We start from the raw sequence: 24,343 nt of genomic DNA, 5'->3' as shown, positions 1-24,343 counted from the left end.
ACACATTTCACTTCAGTTGGTACTCAGTTCTAATCAAAACTACACTAAAATGAACTTTTATGAGCATGTTTGTCACAACGAATTGAGAGTAGAAGTAGGATATTTACTTGATTGAAACACATCTAAGTATTATCCCCTCCTTGTTGTACTTCAAGTGCCTGAGAGTTTGGGTATTGTACCATGAGATAGGATAAAAATCTACTGCACATTTTGTAAATTGAATGTTTTTTGGGTTTTTATGATGTGTTATTTCATATGTAATCAGATTGGTATAAACACACTACTCATGCTTTGAAAGGCCATTTTCACCTTTCATTATTCTTCTGTTTCTTCATCATTTTTGGGGGATTGGAAATATGAAATTTTCCACCAATTTTGGACTACCGGTATTTTGGACCAAAAGAAAACTGTTATTCATCAGATACATATCTTCATTAAGAGTGAGTAAAAAAAAAGCCATTATGGACTTAGAATTTTTCCCCATTGATAACAAGATTAACTAAAAGGTTGATTCCTGACTGGGTAAACTAATTTCACTAAAAGGTTGGGCAATTTGATTACTTACTTTGACTCTTCTGACCTATGACAATCTTTTTCCTACTCTGGAATGTTTTTCTTTCACTGTAAGGTAATCTGGGCAAGACCTCAGAAATTAACAAAGTGTTGATGAAATAAACCTTTAGCTAGACTATTACACTCACACAAGTTTTATGTCTTGTATCAGTTTGTCATCAAGGCTGGTTAGCAGCTAAAATCTAACCAAGTCCCCCTGTTATTTTAGTGGATTACCTTCCAGTACATTTGTTTTGAGTTGAAGTACGTAAAATCAACATAAGTTTCCCAAAGTAATTTTACAAGGTTCCGCACTATTTTCTTTTGTCAAGGTTGGTGACACAGTGAAATCGGAAAGAATTCCCAAGTAATTTCACTATGTTCCCTCCCAGTGTTTTTTGTCAAAATTGGTTTGAAAAATCTACAATTCCCCATTAATGATTTTACCAGACTTCTTCCCAATTTGTGATCTCATGATTCTTATACCTTGCTAAATATATGAAATCTATCAAAGAAACTATGCAAATTTTGTCAGAATTCCATATTTTCAGTTACCATGAGTACTAGAGGTAAAAGAATAATTTTCTATTTACTTAAAACAAGACTATTAAAATATGTACCATATACCTCTCCATGGATCTACCCCTCTTATTTAGTGGTATGGCCGGTAATCCCTCCTATTTAATGGTATGACTGAAATATCTACGGGACCTGACAACCCTTTTTGTTTAATAGTATGGCTGAAGTGATGTCAGTCAAACAACATCACAGAATTTCAAACTTTGTGACACAGCTGAGGTCGAGAAGAGGTTAACATTCATTTTTATTTTGACAGAAATATCTTCTCTTTTCTTGTTGATGTGTGCTATTTCTTTTAATGCAATTTTCGACCCTTTACAGTAACATTTTGTTCAAGTGCAAAAATAAATGTCAAGGTACAATCAAGGTAATCATTTTAACACAACTGAACTATCTCCCATGTTGTGACAATTTGTGACACCAAAAACTTGAAAGTATCGCTTGTTCAACTATATATAAAATTTAGCACAGAAACTGTACTGTCCACTTAGTGACAAAATTTAGCACCGATGAACTATACTGTCCACTTGGTAACAAAATTTAGCACAGATGAACTATACTGTCCACGTGGTGAAAACATTTAGCACAGATGAACTATACTGTCCAGATGAACAGATGAACTGTATTCCGACTAACCTGTGAATCTTTTCAAACACAATATCTTTTAAGTTATCAGTGATGCTGACAATATATAGCATAGTGAATTTCAGTTTGAAAGTGCAGCTTTTTGGCAATTTTGTAAATTTCCCTTGAGGCATTGTAACTCTTCAGCTAAATAACATAAAAGTGGATTGAATAGTGGAAGATTTCTTGAACATGGAGGCAAACACTGAAGGCTAATATATTCCTGTACACAAAGCTGTCATGTGACTTGTCCCCTAGTTACTCATCTCATTTTCCATGTTTTCATTTTCTTTTCATAATTTTATGAAATTGTTCACTCAAATTTGATAACTAAGGGGTGAGTGAACAGGAAAACTTAAAAGGATGCCTGTGGAGAGGATTAATGTATGACTCTTTCAGCTAACACATTACATACACTTAATACAGAAAAGTAACCAGAGCTTAACAATTTCATTCATGTCAAAATGACTGTTTATAGACACTGGGTTCATAGTTACAAATAGAAATTTCAATTAAATCATTAACAGTCACAAAATTCTTTGGAAAGGAATTCAAAATGTTTGCTGACAGATTGTCAGTATCATCAGGGGCTGTATGTCAATTTTATCAATCAGTTCCTGAGATATTAATGAAATAGACAGACAGACAGACAGACAGACAGACAGACAGACAGACAGACAGACAGACAGACAGACAGACAGACAGACAGACTGCTCACCAGATGCACAGACAGATGAGTGGGCAGGCAGGCAGACAGACAGACAGACAGACAGACAGACAGACAGACAGACAGACAGACAGACAGATGGATGGATGGACAGACAGACAGACAGACTCAGACATACTCCACATGCTTGCTCTCGTGGGAGCTAAAAACAATCTGACTATAAACAATGAATAAATCTTAATGCTTTGTAAAAGAAGGAAAACATGAAATAAACATTGAAAAGACATGTACTTAGATGTGTTATTCTACTATCTGGAATCCAAAGTAAGAAGTACAAGAAATATTGAATTGAGACTCCCCTGACATTCGACACTTTTGTCACTTATAGCTCTTTTACTTGTTATGACGTAAACTGGTTATAAATATTTGATATTCACATTACATCACATCTGTAGCAGCTGGTCTGGGTGGTTATAGATAGAATTAATCCTAAACTTAAGTCTTTCATCATATCAAATGCAGTACCATGGGATTCTTCAGAGTTCAGCTTAAAAGAGGAGCCCTGTCTTCATTACTAAACAAAGTCATTGACTCTCTCTCTCTCTTCTAAACGTTGCATCATCAAACTGGTATTTCAATTTTAAAAATGTATTCCATTTCCCGACGACGAATTTTCAATTTTCTTCCTCATTATGTAAAAAGTAAAAATGTTTATTTCGTTACTCTTACAGTAATAACATTTATTTGTGAACATGCAGTCTTAGGCATCAAGCACACAAAAAAATTATTGGAAACAGAAAAAAAATCATTTCATTTGTCAAAGGGTACTAATAGTTGTAGTTGGAGTCTGTTACTTTGTACTTAAGGTTAAGTTGATTGGCTGATAGATATAATCAAGTCTGTGAGACGCATATGTTGTCATGACGATACACTGTCATGACGTGATAATCTGTCTCTTGAAATAATTAAAGTCTCATTCATTCAACCAGACGTTGCAACAGGATACAATCACCTAATTGCCTTAATACTCGGTAACATTCTCAATCGGAAATTCAAAATCACAACAAAATGAATCATGCACAGAACTATTTCAATATTGCAGAACCTATTCTGTTGCTAAATATAGAAATGTCAGATACACTCAACTAGAATCATTGTAAATTCAAGACATTTTTCATGCTGTACAGGAAAGATTTGGTCTACAATAAAGTTTTGGCCAACAAACTCTAAAAAAGTTGTATCTTGATGTAGCTTTTGTTATGTTTATTGCTGTCAATAACGTCACTCTGACTTCATTATAAAATTCACGCTAATACAACTCAGAAAGGACAACTTCAATGGTCAATAAGAAAGTTTTGGTTAATGAACTCAAACAAAGTTGTATTTGGTTAATAAGAAAGTTTTGGTCAATGAACTCAAACAAAGTTGTTTTTTGATGGAGCTTCCATTGTGTTTATTGAACGAATATCATGATTGATCACAAAATTCATGCTAATACAACACAGAAAAGACTAGTGTCTGACTATACAGGATATGTAGGTAAATGCTACAGTGCTATACTGAACAAGAAGGTGTCTCAAGTTGAGTTTTGAGGTTTGTTTTAACACATGTTATTCCTACCTTAGGTGTTTTTGTACCGGTGTAGATGACACTACTATGATGAATTCTACATAATATGATATTAAAACTGTTATTTTCATTACATTAAAACAAATCATATGATGTGTTTCCTTTAGTAAATAAAGTTGCCAAAAGAAATGACGACACAATTTGGTTGGAAAACTGTTATCTGAGTACGGAAGTTTACTTTCAATGCCTCATGTAATATTATCAACTTGTGTAACATTGTCATTTCCATGTAGCTTTTATAGATTCCTGGAATGTCACCTCGACATCAATGTTTTCCTGGAAAGTTTGGTTAGGGTGCTTGGTAGACTGAAAGTCAACCATGACGCATGAAGATACTGTGTCACATTTGAGGTGTAATAACAGGACAAAGCAACGACTACTCTGTACTTTACAACACTTCTGGCACATTTAGAGTGAATTTAAGGTGTTATAATGGAACATATACAATCTACTGTCTGTTTCTCCAACTACTTTGAAATCCTTATTCACAAGCCGTCAATTCTCAGTAGCTGCAACATATGACATTTTGACACATGGATAGCTAGAAATGGAATAGTGAGTTATTCTTATACACACACGTAAATACGTGTGTTGCGTGTGGAGCAGAAGTTTAAGGTGAATTCGACCATGAAATTAAACGATTTATTTTTAGGATGCACATAGGTGGTAAATTTTTATTTCCGTTAACAAGAATTCTAGCTTGGTACAACATGACCTTTCATTTATGCAATATATCAATATTAAATTCAAATTTAAACCACTTTTAGATGACAAAATATTTGTCAATGACCACATAAACACTGACACAGATTCATCTACCTAATATTTGATGTGGATGGCATGTCATATTTTAATAGTAATGTTTTTCTTTACACTATTGTAATTAAACTAAAAGTAACACAAAGTAAATGAATAGTTGGAAAGGTACACACTGCAAATTTAAACTTTCATGCCTAAAATTCACTATGATTCGGGATACATTTGAAATACAATTCTGAACTTTACCAATGATCTCACAACTACAATCAATTACCAGCCAATGAGATTTAGTTTATGTCTGATGCCATATGTCACAGATTATGTGTAATTACATAAAGGGTAAAAGACGCCATTCATGATGGCGGTCTGAATTTGTAAATTTCACCATTCACATTCTTACCAAACTTTGTAAATTACACCATTCAAAAAATGGTTGCCAAAATTTTTAATACAAGATGGTTTGACACATTCATACCTAGTATTTCCATGCCAATAAAGATGGCAGCTCAAATTTACATTATGTTATCAGTACACTGAGGTAAATTTACATTATGTTATCAGTACACTGAGGTAAATTTACATTATGTTATCTGTACACTGAGGTAAATTTACATTATGTTATCAGTACACTGAGGTAAATTTACATTATGTTATCAGTACACTGAGGTAAATTTACATTATGTTATCAGTACACTGAGATAAATTTACATTATGTTATCAGTACACTGAGGTAAATTTACATTATGTTATCAGTACACTGAGGTAAATTTACAGTATGTTATCAGTACACTGAGGTAAATTTACAGTATGTTATCAGTACACTGAGGTAAATTTACATTATGTTATCAGCACACCAAGGTAAATTTACATTATGTTATCAGCACACTGAGGTAAATTTACATTATGTTATCAGTACACTGAGGTAAATTTACATTATGTTATCAGTACACTGAGGTAAATTTACATTATGTTATCAGCACACCAAGGTAAATTTACATTATGTTATCAGCACACTGAGGTAAATTTACATTATGTTATCAGTACACCAAGGTAAATTGACATTATGTTATCAGTACACTGAGGTAAATTTACATTATGTTATCAGTACACCAAGGTAAATTGACATTATGTTATCAGTACACTGAGGTAAATTGACATTATGTTATCAGTACACTGAGGTAAATTTACATTATGTTATCAGTACACTATCACTACACTGAGGTAAATTTACATTATGTTATCAGTACACTGAGGTAAATTTACATTATGTTATCAGTACACTGAGGTAAATTTACATTATGTTGTCAGTACACCAAGGTAAATTGACTTCTTGACATTCATATCACCTGGATGTTATAGATACCTTGGAAAATATATTTAATGATATCATGATTGAGATAGCGATTATATTTCCATGGGAACAAGATGACTATTACTTTCTCGGAGTACCAATTACCTCATTCCTTTGAAGCAAAAAAGCCAAAAAAAAAAATGAATCCAAATTTCAAGGACATTTGCAATGATGACAAAAGGTGCTGTCTCTCAAGTCAACTCAGTGATCTGACCATTTCACCGTCACACTAAAACTAAATTGAAATTCATGACAAATTTCTTTTTCAAATCAAAGTACAAGCAATATGGCTTGGAGACTGATATCAACCCTACTTCTGTAATCAAGACAACATGCCAATCTCTGCAAATGGAAAAGACTAAACGTGACTTCTCAGCACAATTGCAAGTTTTAATGGTTCAATAATGGATCCCCTGTGTCATACGAACCAGTTGGAACAAGACTTACACATGACAGGGGGGCCACAGAGAGAAAAATACACCATTATCAATATCAAATTTACTTAGGATCGTGCTGTATTTGTTAAACAGTTGGTGAAATAAACGTTACTTGAATCTCATCTCTAAAAGAAAATGTCTACAAATTGCACTTTAGGGTACCTTCCACACCCACGCCACTAACACTGAGAGGATGTATAAAACAGTGACACTATCACTTCTTCAACAAGCTTAAACATTTGCATTTTAATACACTTGTTGAGGGCCTATCATGAAAAATAAACCTTTTTTGCTATAAACCCAAATTGCTTCCATGAGTGTGTTTCTACTTTAAATATCACAAAAACAGAAATCTGTGTTATATACCTACGGAAATGGATACTTGACAGTGCCCTCCATCAAGCATTAAAACTACACTATTCATTAGTATATCACTTTCCACCATAAAATGTTAGGATTATAGACAAACTCTCTCTATTTGTTTTTTTCCATCCTGCTGTGTAATCTTTCTTAAAATCAATCAAAATCTTACAAAAATGAAATAAAAAGAAAAGGCTTTGTAAAAGTTTGAGTGGTTTTGTCCTTAATCACGTCTTATTCCTCTGATTACTAAAGTGTAGGTGGTATCAAAATATATTGAAAATACAGCCATCTATCATAAAATCACATAAAAGTTCAAAGTAAACCTATATATTAAAATTTCTTCCCCTGTATTATCTGTGGACATGATTAACAACAAATTGGCAACAAATAAATATGACAAAGTGTCAGTAATAGGCAAGAAAAGGATGGATTTTGATAATTGACCCTCAAGGTCAGGGTCAGAGGTCAATGCTTTAAAAGAAAGTTTGTACCTGATAACATTGGGATAGATACTTGAATTGAGTTGCTATGCATTACAGTTTTTGAATTATGATTTTTAACTACAAATATGGCCACCAATCTGTCATATTTGCATATGTCGTGAAACAAAGTGACATATATCCAATATGACATGTCACCTTTGTGTCAGGTTTGAAAGAAATTGGATATTGCCTGTCTGAGAAATGATGTGTTATGGACGGATGGACGGATGGACAGACGGACAGACTCAGTAATGAACACAGCCTGTTTTAAGTCCAGTAGTCCATTCTTTCGGGGACTAAACACTTGTATGGTGACCCCAGATTTTATTTATTGATTTTCACTGAGAACAAGTTTTCTTTAACAAAATATCACCAAAACTTTAAAGAATTTATTTCTAAGGTACATACTATATAAATATGTGATAATAATTTATAAATTATAAAAAATTCATAAAATCAATGAACTCAATAAGGCATGATATGATAAGGTTGATTGAGAGTCAATGCCTGTACATTGCCTATTCTAAACGGTGTGATTACTTATAAATAGACTTTGCGACACTGAGTGCAAAATGTCACTTTAAATATTTCAAGACCGTTCTCGGTCTGATAAACTTCAATCAATAATTGTAATGACATAGTGATCAAGACCCGCCTTGCATCAAATTGACCTTGAGTTCTGATGTTGAATATTTAATCATGCAACAGAACAGATAGAAAGAAAACCCTGGAACAAAACTCTACTTCACTGAGTGGCAGCCATTTTGAATTTTTTAAGGCTACATTTTATTCTTATGATCTATGCATAATCTATGATACACTAGACTTCACATTTCCTTCAAAATGATATTTCATACTGTAGTATGAAACAAGATCAATTTTTCCGCCGCATCTAAAATTTGTTACTTCTAACAACAAAAATCAAACATAAACAGTTTGCATGCTTCCAAGAAAAACATAAACTTGTGAAAACAAAGATGATTTGCAGAAAAGTTGAGAAATTGCACGTAGACAGACTTACATCCGATTTCAGTCACTTTCTATAAAGCTGAGACCATGAAGGTTTGTAACTTGATGTTCTCTCAATGCTAATCTATGACTAACATGTCTGAAGAGTTTGTTATTGCTGCAGAGGAAATACCACAATGTATGGATTAATGTATCTATAAATATATTTGTGCAAGCTTGCCCAGAAGGCCAAACATTTGCACATGTCTAGTCCACAGCATAGAATGTCCACTGTACAACTATTTGACTAAAATGGCACTTTGAAAAATCTAATTTTGTAATCGGTAAGGTCAGCAAAAAGCCTGTAGACCTGAACAGATGAAAAATACTCTTAAGTAATTACAACCCTTGGTTAGTTATGTAACAAGAACTATTCATTACCACGTTTTACAAACCTGATGAATGTATTGAAGAACAATTTCATAACGGTTGTATCAAAACTAGAATGTGATTTTAAGTTTTTCATGAACTTGATATTTTTTTCAATTTCATGACAGAGATTGTAAAATATGGAACTTCTGAAACTTATAATTATATCTAAATTCTGATGACAACGGGGTAATATTAAGATTTAATGCTGCCCTCTACTGGGGTAATAAAGAGAACCGTGTCTCAAAAATGAGAGTAATATAAGACTTTATTGCATTATGTTATAGGTATTAATATAAAGATTAGTTACTATGTACTACGATATTAAATAACATTTTGCTACGTAACATGGGAGGCAGGGTTGTTGCTAGGGGGATGAGTACAATACCACAACCATGTCAGACTGTACAATGTTGCTTTGATGATTGAAAGAGAGTCACAAGACTTAATTTCACCCTGGAGACAACTTGCAAATAAGAAGAACACCCGGAAATAAGCAGCAACAGGAGTGGGTGGGCAGACATTCGGAACAGACAGATTGTTAGTGTGAGAAACCATCCAGAAATTAAATTTGTATGTCTCAATTCCACTCTAAATGGCTTTCTCTGCCAAAAAGTTTGGAGAAAGGAGGTCATTTGGAACCGACACTTGTTAAACAGAAATAATCCATAATTTAACTCTAGTTGACTTTCTCTGCCAAAAAGCTTGGAGGAAAGCAGTGGTCACTTTGAACCAACAATCCATAAATTGAATTACTTATACAATTCCACTCCAAGTGACTGCCAACAAGTTTGAGAGAACGGGGGTCATATGGAACATGTCTAAATTCCATTCTGGATGATTTTCCCATCAAAACTGTACTATTAATTTATAACTTTTCTTGTATCAGAAAAATCTACTTGTAGTTGCAGCTACTGGCTGTAATTACTAAAAAAAAAACTCAGAGTATCTTTGGTAATTTTGAAAATGTCTTCCACTTTGTTTTGTTGACTGCTCTTGGTTCACTAACCTTTAATCTACATATCTAGTGTATTAAAAGTGAGTGTTACGAATTATGGCCATGTGGTTCTACGTCACAGCTTTATCTGTGACGTCCTTGCTAAAGGCTTGTTCTAACCCTCTAGGTGCAATCACTCTAGATGTACGATACCACTGGATACCCTGTGTTCAACATTAGAAATACAGCTGCATATTCAAGTCTGCCATGTTTTCTATCCTACATTAGAAGAGCAGTGTGTATGCTAGTCCTGCACAAAGTCATTGCTGTAAATCACAATTTGATAGACTTAATTAATTTGTGAGGCTTTAATTTGACTGGAATGATCAGGGAACAATTTTGAGTTTGTAGGACAAACAAGTGTCAGTCCACCTACAATATTAAACAATCACCAGCTGTTGGACATGAAAACAGAACTTGGTAGGTATGAAAATAAACAAGCACAGGTTTCAGAAACTTTTTATTTTTTATTCCTAAAACTTCACCACCATTGAAATGTTAACAAAGAAAAAAATATTCAGAAACCCAAGCTTATTTATTTTCATACCAGGCAATTTCCAAGAGATGGGTAAAATGATTTCTATGTAAATACCAACAGTATAGAAGTAAAGCTAAAGGGACTGCAGCATACATGTATATTGTCTGTGTTATATCACATGACACGTCACATGACAAACGACATATGTCACATGGCATATTCACATAGATATAGGGTTAATCAGTGTGGCACAAAAATAAATTTCAATCTCAAATTCCAATAATTTTGATTTGGGGTTTTAATATATGTTTTCTTTTTTACAAATGTTTTGCAATGTTCATATTATTCTGGTAACTATCATGGCTGTCATTTTGTCTCAAAATCACGAACAATAAGTATCTCAAATACACCAAATATTTCAATAAATTGCGATTGTCTTCTGACAACATGGTGATATTATTACAATATGAAGTCTCTAAGGATCTAAGGGTCACAAAATATTTTGCCTCAAAATCACAAAAAAAAATATGCATCTACAATGAATTCAAAAATCGAGATTGTCTTGTCGGACGATATGATGATATCATTGCAACAGAAAATCTCTCACTCGATCCTGGATTTCCTGCAGACAATTAATCTGCAGATATATCCCAGGGGTTTTTATTCCTTGCAACTGAAGGACTCTGAAGGCAAAGTAACCCTGGCAGATTATCTTAACCTTTGACCTTTGTTACATCCTATTAGAAAGTGCAAGTGATGAGTGGTCTCTTGAGAGATGACCTTTGACCTACGAATGTTGTCATTAGGTTGTACTAAACTACAAATGTACACAAACCTGTCAAAGCGGATTACTGTAAATATTTGTTGGCAAATTTAGACGTATTCTTTTCATTTTATCTCTGGCATGATAAAATTCAAGTAAAATGCATTTTAGAATGTGAAGATTTCTTTTTCTTAGTTCAATGATAATAAAATTTCAATCAAAACTTGACAACAAATAAACAAGAAAATTATGTCAATTGAAATACTCCAATTTTCAGTGTATGTATTTCCATAGACAGTGGAGGGGTTCATTTCTTACTCTTCTGACAAAATCTGCCACTAGAGGGCAGTATAACCAAAAGTCTTGCGTGATGTATTTGATTAATGTTATGATCAGAGATTACAGAGGGCATAGTTCTGTTTTTTGAAAGTTGAACTACTTGAGAATGTGAGATGTATATGCTAGCAACACATGACACACAAAATAATAAAAATGAACACTTTATTCATGTGAAACTCAAGATACTGGAATATAAAGAATCATGATTTGTGAACAGTTCTTACCTTTTAGTTGAAAAGAATATATTTCGACGTTGTACATTTTCCATATCTTGATTTCTGTCGAAAACATTGCTGAAAACTAAAGTTCTTTGACAAGTACATGCATGTCAGTACATACATTATGAAGAATTCAGTTTTATCAACTACCCGAAATCTTGAAATTGGGGAGAGTTACTACACAAGTACAATATCATTTACTGGTAGATATATATAGTCTGTATGCAGTCTTCACAGAGAGACACTTTCCTACATCTAACCAACATACAGACATGAACATCAATACTTGCTACCTGAAATAGTATTGTACTATGGAAAAGAATGTCTTTACAGCTATGCAATAATTTTGTGAATCAAACACCTGTACACTACAGGTATGTACATACTTGGAATATCATAAACTTGAAATATCAACATGACGTTCAGATTTAAATAATTTGTATATTTTTAAAGTGCACACTACTTTCTGAATATTTATTGAAAATAAGATGTACAGTGTTTTTAATCATCGTATAGTTCTCGAAAGATGTGCAACAAAAATTTTATAGTCTGAAAATAGGTTTTGCACACCTCATCTGTACAGCCATATACACATTACTATGAATCAAACACACCTGCTGGACAACCTTTGGTTTACAAAACCCATATCTAAGACTACACAGAGGCTTGTCCTCATCTCAAGTGTCATGATGAGATTTCAGGTAGCTAGTTACTTGATATTACTGTTGTCATTATATTGGTTACCTTGTCTACAGCCAAGCACGTGCACATACATATATATGTATGTACATATGGCACACACACACACAGACACATACTACAAAATTAAAAGAAAAATGTGGATCAGAAAACACCTACCTCTGCTCTGGACTGGATTCTTCCCATTCAGTTGATAAAAACAATTGTAAATAACTAACCTGGCGTAGAAAAATGATAAGCTGGAACACTGGCAGACTTGTTCATGTTGAATTTTCGTCTTCTCTTTTCAGTGACTGTGGGGGCGCTATTCTTCCCTGAGGTACTGTTGCTACCAGTGGTATTGCTGACTGCATTGTAACAGTTGTTGTTATTGGATACCATTGCTTGGTTACTGTTGCTATGGTTATTGCTGTTGCCCTGACTACTAGTACTTGCAGACAAAGGATTGTCCGACGGAATGGCAGCCACTGTTTGTGATCGTTGGACAAATTTCTCTTGATTTCTGTCTTGGCTGTAACAGGATATGAAACAGAAAAATTTGTTTAGAAATTGTGCTGAGACCTGAAGAAAGTATAAATTCTGACAGATTAGCAATATGTTGACCTACATATCATAACACAAAGTCCTCAGGAAGTATTCACCAGGGAGCACATCAAAAAACAATTCACACATTTTTTCCATACAAGTATTAAAATAATTGTGTTTGTTTGGATTAATCTATCATTTCATTCAATAATTGAAACATAGCCAGTCTGGGTTATGAAAGAAACTCTCTTTCGATCACTTGGTGTAGTACACTGCAGCATCACTATTATTTATTAAATACACTCTAACTACTTTTATTTACAGTTCACTAAACCTATAAATAAACAAAACTACTATAGTACTAAAGAAATGACAAAACAAATATAAGTTAAAAGTAAGAATAGTGTAATTATTAAAAACGAAAGATGTAAATATACATATCACTATCAACAGAGGGCGCTGTTCTACTTCATGTTGTGTCATACAGTTGCACGTTGTTCATACTATTGCTTACATGAGCTCTGCCGTTAAAAGGGGTCACTGAAACTCAACGTATCTGACTTGAAAGCTTTTTGTTTGTTCAGTGGAAATGAATCACATTGGTGATGTGTTTCCTTTTCATTTTGAGTTCATTGAAATAGAGTCTGGTAAGACGTTTTAATTATTTGTATGATGATTGTGAATACGTCATCGATAAATCCATCCCACAGTCAGTACAAAAGATGTCTATTTTAAATTCTTTCATACCCTGCAGCAGTAATTACATGTATAATATTATGTGACATTCAAACATCAAATGTATATACAATGTCTGAATGCCCATTATAAATTAACCAGGCAAATAAACCAACTCTACAATTTCTCTAAAGTACACTGAGCATTTTTTTCTTTCATGGAAAGTGATTTAAAACAGTGTCTATGCAGCATTGAATTTAAATATTATTTTCTTAGATGCACTATGTATACATGTAACAAGATCACTACTTTTCTACACATCTCATGAAAATGAGTGTTTTGGTAAGTTGACAAAATATCACATGACTCTGAAAACTGACTGTCAATCACTTTGGGCTTTGTAACTCAGTTTACATCAAAACCAGTAAACCTTGTGGATGTTTTAAAAGACAAGACAGAGGGGGGTACCAGGCACCTTATCAACATATCAACTATCCAAAATCACACGTATCACAGCTGAAGCTTCAAAAAAGAGATTGTCATCAAAGATAAACAAATTGAAATGCAAGTATTCAATTTTCAGCTCATGAAACAAAATAGATGTTACAGCATGCCCAACATTATTAGGGCAAGTACTATTATTGCTATGGAAGTTTTTTTTTTTTTTGTTATATCAATATTTGTGATCCTGATATCATTAATTGACCTTGACTTGTGAATATAACCTTTAATAATTCCCACTAGTCCCCTAGACCATGAGACCAACAATTCAGTAATTGTCAATTGCATCAACCCTAACTAGACACTATGTGAGGCCAAGTAGTTGACTTACTTCAAAATTGGGAACTTCCAATCCAGACTGAGCATGCTCAGACACAAATCTGTAGTTATCATAATAGGAGCTATTGAGAGATTAACCCTCCTAATGGGTCAAGGTAACCATGGCTACATTATTTCTGGTTTATGCAATGTAACACAATTGCTTACAATACTGATTGATTTACATATTTCCCATGATGCAATATTCAGAATATTCAAGATGGCGGGTTTGCAAGTTCCCGAGACATGATATTTCATTATTGCATCGAGCACTGTTCTCTCCAGTGACACACTTATATTTATACGATATTTCATTAGTGAAGACGAACAAATTTCCCATTTTATGTATTTCACATGACACAATTGACAGTTGATATAACTGTTCTTCTTCTGACAAGAAATTTTCACTTCAACATGTTAAACTTCTGTTTTCAGACCCCAAATTTTTTATGCTATAAATATCATTTCAATTTTTCATGCAGTAATTTTACAAACTTGAAGGTTTATGAGGTGAAACAAGATATTCAAAAGATGTTGCTCATGTACATTTTAATAGTATTCAACAATTGTATACATTCCAGCAATCTGTTAATTGTCAAACAAAATAATGCTGACTCATCAAATTTCTTCCCACTTCTTGTGCTACTTGTGAAACCAAAGTACAATACATATCAAACACACTGAAGCTTTACATCTGTGACAATATCCCAACGTCCTTTTGTGTAAACTCCTACTTGAAAAAAGACTTGGGAATTTGTACAATTTTATACCAGTACAAAAACAGTGACCCTTGTATGATATCCAGAGATGCTCTTTTACACCATCCAGGCACTTCTAGTGATATCAGTACCTAATCCATACATATCTACTTTACAGTGTCAGTGGAATAATATCAATATCATGAATTTGTTAGATTCTGAAATTAGATACGTGTTTCAGAACACACGTTGGTTATAACATCACAAAATGCAATTACACAAACCTATCAAACATCAATCAATCAATCAATGAATTAATCAACCAATCAATTAATTACCTTTTAAGCCCTGTTCTCTTAGATAGATATCTAAATGGCATCTTTGTACAGATTTCCCTTGACGATGACATTACAAATTACGGAATTCCTCAAATCACGGAATTCTCCTTGCCTTGGAAGTCTCACACTTACATTTTTCAATGTAAATGTGAAGCTAACTCACAAACTCATCTCTTTCCTTCCTGTCCATACTAACATTTTATTTGACAAATTGTGGTCACGAATAACGAAAAAGGTTCATTTGTCCTTGAGATTGTATGTGGTGATGCAGATTGTATCACCGGGAGTGGTTGCTATGGCAACTTTCTTATTATCTACATCTTTTCTGAGCTGTTTCATTACCCTCACTGACAATAGCCCCTGTTTTCTAACACAAAATTCATCTCCTCATTTTGCAACTGAAAGTGACATGATATATTTAGTACTTTCATTAGAAGCCAGTGCCATTACTCAACAGCTTTTATTTCTAGAAGTCAAAATCATATCGAATATTTAAGCCAAGGAAATTTGTTGAATCTGGTCAATGGCTATATCTATTACTGAGATGCATTGTGATGGTTGATGAGTTTTTTCCTGATAAATTACACCAAGGAATAGAAAGCTTTTGATCTCAGGATAAATTCCAATTCAATTAATATGCATCTCACGTACATGGTCAAAGTCAAAATTTGATAATAGAGATAAATATCACCTACTCATCTTTGAAGTGGCATATACCAATACTGAGATTCCTTTTATGATATTTTGGGATATTTTTTATGATTTTTTTATCAGTTCCGTAGATATAGTGATGTACAAGTTTTATTCTGCCAATGTTTTCCATCACAAAACCCTGTATAGCACAAATACTTAAAACCCTATCAATATCTCTACAATCTGACATCATACTACCTAGAGCAGGTGACTTAATTTAAACCAGACAATTTGCTTTTATCCTTTGAAACAACTGTATTCTGGGTAGCACTTAGTCAGGAATCCATACTGTCCTGTTCTACAGTATAGCATGGATATTTGTAGCCTGGAATCCAAGCTGTCCTGTTCTACAGTATGGTATGGTTATTTGTAGCTATGCTGTAGAACAGGACAGCATGGCTATTTATAGCCTGGAATCCATATTGTCTTGTTCTACAGTGTAGCATGGCTACTTGTAGCTTGGAATCCATACTGTTCTACAGTATAGCATGGCTATTTGTAGCCTGGAATCCATACTGTCCAGTTCTACAGTATGGTATGGTTATTTGTAACCTGGAATCCAAGCTGTCCTGTTCTACAGTATAGCATGCCATTGGCTATTTGTAACCTGGCCTGTTCTACAGCATAGCATGGCTATTTGTAACCTGGAATCCATATTGTCCTGTTCTACAGTATAGCATGGCTATTTGTAGCCTGGAATCCATACTGTCCTGTTCTACAGTATAGCATGGCTATTTGTAGCCTGGAATCCATACTGTCCTGTTCTACAGTATAGCATGGCTATTTGTAGCCTGGAATCCATACTGTCCTGTTCTACAGTATAGCATGGCTACTTGTAACCTGGAATCCATACTGTCCTGTTCTACAATATAGCAGGGCTATTTATAGCCTGGAATCTGTACTGTCCTGTTCTATAGTATTCAATATCCCAGTATACTGGAATACCATATTTTCATATTATATATATTTCTATACACTATAATGGTGGCTGTCTTTACTGAAATAGAGTCTACTGATAGACACTATGCAAACTTTCTAGATGTACTGGTAGTTTCTTTTACATTAAAATATCTGCAAAACAACAAACTGATTCTCTTCCGCAGCACTTCAATATTCTCATTATTCTGAATTCTTCATTGCTGTATTTATTACATACAGCATTTCCTACAGGATTTGAAGGAAATTGTTCCCCAATATTTTGCCCGTATTCAGCCCAAGGATCATAATGACCTGAAATTATTAATTGTCTTTTTGAGTCATTAAACCTAAAGATGAGGGGTGACAAAACTCTTCAACTGCACTTTTTTTTCTGACTATAAAATGAAGATAAATATTTGGGAATAATACAATTATACTCCCACAAGCATAATTTATGAAAAATTACGAAAAACTAATTTTGAACGTCTGGAACTAGACTATGAGCACAACAGAACCAATCATGTAGATGCATGTTGCTGTAACAAATGACTACGGTGCATAAACTTCCATACTTGTTGTTCCAATGTGTTCAGTTTGGCTCTTGCATGACCATATTTATTTTATGTCAATTCTATCCATCACACTCAATTCACATTTTGTAACATGATTTCTGATTTGAATTTGACTGGTCAAAATAGTTGGCTGGCCAATCAGATTGCTACAACACAATCTACAGCAATGTACAATTCTCGTAAAACCTTTTCTTTAAATTTGAATGCAACAATGCGTTCATTATATATGCAAGAACTGTACACGGCATTGTCAATGAATTATTCCTGTAGACTATAGGGAAATGAAATTCCCATAAATCGAATGAGTGGTACAATTTTTTCATTATCACAAGCTGTTTGCTGGTTCATGAATTATGTGTATGAATGTAGGTATTGATTGGTAAATAGATTGACATTTGAATGTTTCACTTATGTCTGTATAAAAATGTAGCACTTCCTTAGCAAAATCCATTATGTCAAAACACATTGTGCTACAAATTGACCATTTGGACTACATTTTGCTACTAATTTACAAATTTCATTGATGTCACCATGGTTACACTCTTCACCTCCATCCACCCAAATACGCACACCAGTTGTTGCAGAATAACTGATTACATTGATTCAGAATCAGGCTTTTAATCGCAATTATTTATTTGATAGAATTTAAAAGGGGTCTGTACATTTTACTTTGGGTAGCAATTGTGCAAATTACAGTACATGTACAATTGGGTATGAGGTAGTGAAGTGACAGGATAAATTATTGTGTTGGCACAAGATTGGAAATGGTGAAAATAACAACTTTAGGCACATTGGTGATAAAAAAAGCTTGATTAGCGAGGCTGAGGACACAGATGATAAATGAGGACAAGGCTGAATGATGGCATTGCAATTTACATAAACTTAACTACAAAAAGGAACTTTTCATTTTACCTTGAGTATATGGTTATTATCATGCAAACTACATAATTATGCAAATCTACTACTACAAAATATATATATTACTAGGATATGAATGACAAACTTCATTATTCTTGAATATATCAATACATTATGCAAATTACATATGCAAATTTCATTACTTGTTGAATATATGAATGTATTATGCACATTACATATGCAAATTTCATTACTAATTCATATTCATTACTTTTAATATCATGTAACATCAGAATTGTTACGAATTGCAAACTGCCAGAAATGAACACAAGTCATGCAATCATTGGAAAAAAATAACACAAACATTTCCAGTAAGTTGTGTTTTAAAACACATTTGCATTGTCATACACATGGGAAGCACTTACACTTTCAATGGTACAGCACACGATCAAAATTAATCTGAAAGAAAGATTTGGTATTCCCTCATGGAGTTAATTTTTTCCACACTAAACACCGGACACAGTACTAAGATGTCAACACAGTTGTCAACAGCTTTCATAATCACAAGCCGGTTGCTAGGACACCAGGACAATATCTTCCTTAAGTGAAGGACCCCATCTGGTCTCTAACTATTCAAGTACATGCATCCTCTTAAAATCCATACTAATTTCAGTTCAACACATGCTGTACAACATGAGAATATTTCTGCTATAAAGAAGTCTCACTGAATCTTGATTTTATCTGAGAATGGGTTTGAGTTTATTTGGACAAATTACAAACAAACAAACAAACAAACAAACAAACAAACAAACAAACAAACAAACAAAAACACAGATTTTACTGACCTGACCATATCTCATACAAAAATCTGTGGTTGGTACCAGGAAATGAGTTCAATTTCCTATTCTACATTACGTGTGTTTTAACACTATGTCTACTAAACAAAGCCAGGAAATAGGAAAATAGAATGTGCTACATCTCTCGCTTTAAATGCAATAAAAACACAGTAGAGATTGGTAGATTTTATTACACAATTTTCTACTATACACATACGTGTCACTGTACATATACTTGCAAGTCGTGTCATTCAACCTTCACAATGTGTGGTTTTATACTGACTTGTGATAAGACTTTGTAGAGTTGGTGTAATAATTGCTTCCATTTCTAGATAGTTGCCATAGCAATAAGATATGTGTACAGCAAAGTAATTCTTGCTATCTCTGAGTGCTGATAATAGATATTCAGCAAAGCTCACTGGTTGATAGGGGATAGCAGATATTCCACAAGGCTTACTGGTTGATAGGGGCACGAATAATGCATGTATGCAGCTTGAGTAGTTCAAGTCTTACAAATAACAGTAAAATATTGATTTCACTCATACATTGTACATTATGGATGGTTATCTTTTGAATATTCTGATAATCTGATATGACACAGGAAAACAACACAATTTTTCCCTTTCAGCACTTGTTAGTCATATCTGACACTACTATATACATTTACTCTACCTTGTTGTCATGTTTGATGGTCTTGATGAGTTATAATGTTTGAATACCTTTTAAGGCTTTCTCTGTTATTATATACAGACATGATTCTTTCCTGTCATTTCAGTATTAATTCCCACTATGCTGAAGACTCACCAGTGATGGTGAAAGGTTACAAATAATTGTAGGCTTAGTACTGCACCAAAATGCTTGGAGAATACTTGTTCCTGTTTACTATAGAACATTACGTCATTTTGGATTTTGGTGCTATACAAATTCTTGGATTAATTGATTGATTGATTGGTGATTGATTGATTGAGAATCTTGAGCTTTCTACCTGAATCCTGAGGTCTTCTTCTGCGATGTGAAGTATATATTATTTGTGCATACATGACATCAATATCACTCCCTGTATTGTTTAATATTAACTACATTTTTATTCTATCATTTATCCTTTCCTCCTACATATGGTTGAGAAATATGCTGTAAGTACATGTAGGTAAAATCTACCCAGGTTGTTAAGATGGCATACGTCTATTCCTGATGTGAAAGCCACATCCTAAATCCTAAAAGGGAACAATGTCACATTATATGAAGGGTGAATAAGCTAAAAAGTCAGTGACATACTTTGGAGGGAAAAATTGAATTATTCCTTTACAGATTGTATATCAGATTTTATCTGTTATCAGCATTTATCACTGAATCTACTTATCAAATACAAAAATTCCATTAGATTTACAAGTATGGTTACCATGTCATGAGTTTTTTATTGCATTTTTGAAGGACTTAAGGAAACCATTTTATTAAACCATTCTTTCTAAAAAGACAGTAGATATAAGGCCAAAAAAAAATATATATCTGGTTCTGGTCAGCGCGCGCGTGCCCTGAATACCCTTGCGTCGATCCTTTTTCCCCGATAATTTTTGCTTTCCAGTTCCTTATTTATTCCTGATATCAGGAGAACAAGCAGCTGAAATCTACCCTACATGCCAAGACTGCTTAAATACAAAGCCTAAACTGCTTCGAAGAAAAAGGAAGTTTTTCAAGAGATAAATATGATAGAACAGAGTATGAAAAGTGTCAAAAAAATGTGTATTTACTAATTTCCCCCCAAAAAAGAAAAAATTAGGAAAAAAAAAATTCGCGTGGTCGCACCACTTTAGAGAGTTTACCCTGACCAGAACCAGATATCTTTTTTTGGCCTAAACAACTTATGTGTGCTGATACTTGTGTTTGAGGCTAACCATATTTAACCATATTTTAAAAATCCAGAAATACCTCAACTAAAGTTCTCTTTTTTCAAGGATATGAGTTATACATTGAATTTAATATCACCTATCACAGTGACAAATTCTGTGGTACTCGTAATAGCATTCACCTCATGCTAGAGAGTCAAATACATCAAACTCGAAGGTGTATGTATTCTCATGCACACCTATAGTGAAGCATAATGTTACATGTAGAGAGAAAGTCATGGTGTCAACACATAGGTGGTCAATTCTATTTTACGTGACAAAGTTATAATCATTCCACAGCATATGCATTTAGTTTTAATCTGGTGAATCTGTTCACTTACGTGGGCATAATATCAGATTTACCTGAAAATTTCTCTCAGATAATATTTCAATTCTAAATTTCAGATTGTTGAAAAGATGGCCGTTGATTATCAAAAGGGTTTCTGATGGTGAAAAGACTATGAAGTAATAATAACAATATCTTTTGGGTGTGGTGTATCTCATTAAATCTTTTCAAAGGCTCTGCTGGTACCATGATGGTATATCAGATTAGTCATTTTAGTTAATTATAGTACTTTTATTAAGTACAGTGGTGCAGGTGTTATATTCAATATGATGATATCTGAAAATATGGGCTGGACTTTATAAATCTGGGACAAAGGACAAATTATCAAATCAAAATGTTCTACCATTATATGACAAACATCTCACCTTTTGGAGAGAAATAAATTTAGTGCAGCTAGAAGTGTCATGATGCTGGCTGATATAAAAACAAGGGAAAATGCTGGCTGATATAAAAACAAGGGAAAATGTTTTGCGATTGTGTAATGTGTCTTTTTTTAAACATAAAGAGAAGTAAATTGCTATTTTGGCAGATGCAACTGACTGAGCCCTGTCAAGTGGAACTTCAATTGCCTAGAATTGAGTCATTTCTGGGTATGCTATCTAAGGCTTTGTAGTTTATTTTGTAACACAAACACAGAATAACATATAGAAAGTCTACCTTTTTAATATGGAAATAAAATATATTTGATTAGCTACAAAACTATGTTCCATGTTTCAGGCAAAACAAACTAATAAAAATTTGATGTAGTTAATAATTAAGTATTTCCAAGGTGCTATGACATTCATAATTTTACATCAACTCTACTTAATACTAAGAATAGATCTTATAAATTTAATAACTGGTTCTGTATTCAGTATACATGTGTTATAGAAAAACAAACACATAAAAGTTGACATAGTTCATAAGACTTGTTAGCCATAAGGTATTATTTGCAAACAGCTACTAATATTTTATAATTTGACATTATTTAGTATACTTAATCTACGTGTACTCAGTATAAATGTCATGAATTTAACATTTGGTTTTGTATTCAGTACACATATTAGACTATATATAGTAACAGGAATCCTACAGAACTGACAAACAGAAATAGTGTTTGATTCAAGAGTTACAAAACAGCCAACATGCTCTTCATAGTATTTATCCTGTCCACCAGAATGATAACCCTGTACATGGCCAGTTATGACTGAGTATCCAAGTTCAGACATAAACATTCTTGTCTGGTGACATTATTAATTTATAAGCAAATGAGCTACAGTCACAGAAGGCAACAGACCAAGTTTTGCTGGCCAAAATGACAACATTGACAACAACAATGACAACCCCCTCAGCTCCAATGGGTGAATATATGAGCTTGCCAAACAAAGACATTCTCATTTAAGGAATTATCTTGCTCACGCTAAAATAGAACAAACTGCTTTGATATCTGCACCTGGGCTTGACAGAAGAGTCTAAATGTGAACACATTTGTTTACATGACATGACAAGCAGCTGTTCCAATAAAAGTGATATGAAATTTCAGATAAGCTGCTTATCTTGGTAATCCATGTAATTACTATCCCTAGATGAGTACAGATGGCACATAAAGCATAGTATTACACATAAAGATTGACAATAAACACAGAATTATATACCTATCACAGCATATATTGATGGGAAACACTTCAGTTTCATATGCAATGCATCCACTATTGTGCAATAACTGTAAATCAATAACATTACATGTAAATATTCCACTAACTTACTATAATCTACTACTTCTCATATCCAGTATGTTTTAAATTTATGATGTGACAATGAAGGCAACACTGATATACATGTTACATTTGAAAGAAAATAACCAAACAAAGATATTTTTAATGATGGGCAAGAGGTAAAATAATAAAAGATTCCACTTGCTTTTTTTATGAGTATTTCCCTCCATACATTTTTGTTCAAGAGTATAATATTATTAGCCATGTTTATACATACATTTCCTCCATTATCTGTGAATGGCAATTACTTTAAATCCTTCGAGTTTCCTTCATTTTTACCCCCATGGAAAAATCTGCCACTTTTTTCCAAATTCCTTCATTTATCTCTTTTTATAGATGTTTCTACAGAACTTGATCATGTTTGATACACATTTTTTCTGACCAGCAAATACACTTGACTTTACGATTACAAATTACACAAAAAGATTCATTTCTTTCTGTATGGTGTATGGTGCATGATTCAGTAGTTTAACATTCACGGCAACTCTTACAAAGTAGATACATGTATAAATTTGGCTTTACGATTATAAATCCCATGACAGAGATACCTATTTCTCAATTAAAGCACAGTGTATTACGAGTTTAATATTCATCGCAGCCCTTACAAGTAGATACATGTATAAATTTGACTTAACAATGATACATCCTACAACAGAAAAATCCTTATTTCTTTCAACGTAGATACACATTTGACTTCCTGATTAAAAATTCCATACACAATTGTTATTTCTTTCAGGATCGTGTATCAGAAATTCAGCATTCCAGATAGCTCTGTATCTACAGCATCAGATTTTCTTCATTGTTCAATTCTAAAAAAGTCACCACTTTGATAAATAGAAGAAGTGAAGCTGAAATTATCAGCAGGTGTCAGCTACACAAAAGACAGTCACGTCACATCCTTGGTGACATACTTTCCTCTTCTTTGATTTATGAAGAAAGGCAGACCACACTACTCTACTGTAAAAGTCACCACTATAAAGATCATTGCAACCCTGATGTGAATTTTGTGGTTTTCTAAGAAACACGGCTTCTCACTAAACCACGTCTGGTCAAAGTCCCTCAATCAGCACAAAAAGTTGTTCATCCAATCAGTGAATGCCAACTTTTTTAGTGA

At 33.5% G+C, this 24,343-nt stretch overlaps 1 protein-coding gene across 1 annotated transcript in view; it reads right to left on the bottom strand.

Annotated features, from left to right (window-relative positions):
* The window catches only part of LOC144435616 (ankyrin repeat and fibronectin type-III domain-containing protein 1-like), a 158,873-nt gene that overhangs the window by 99,536 nt on the left and 34,994 nt on the right, over window positions 1–24,343 (bottom strand). The window contains exon 2 of the mRNA XM_078124208.1: window positions 12,533–12,825. Coding sequence (XP_077980334.1) covers window positions 12,533–12,825 — 293 coding nt within the window. The remainder of the gene's footprint in view (window positions 1–12,532; window positions 12,826–24,343) is intronic.

The sequence above is a fragment of the Glandiceps talaboti genome, chromosome 5 (assembly GCF_964340395.1).
Source record: "Glandiceps talaboti chromosome 5, keGlaTala1.1, whole genome shotgun sequence".
In the NCBI taxonomy this organism is placed as follows: domain Eukaryota; kingdom Metazoa; phylum Hemichordata; class Enteropneusta; family Spengelidae; genus Glandiceps; species Glandiceps talaboti.
This window is presented reverse-complemented; position numbering and strand designations above follow the sequence as displayed.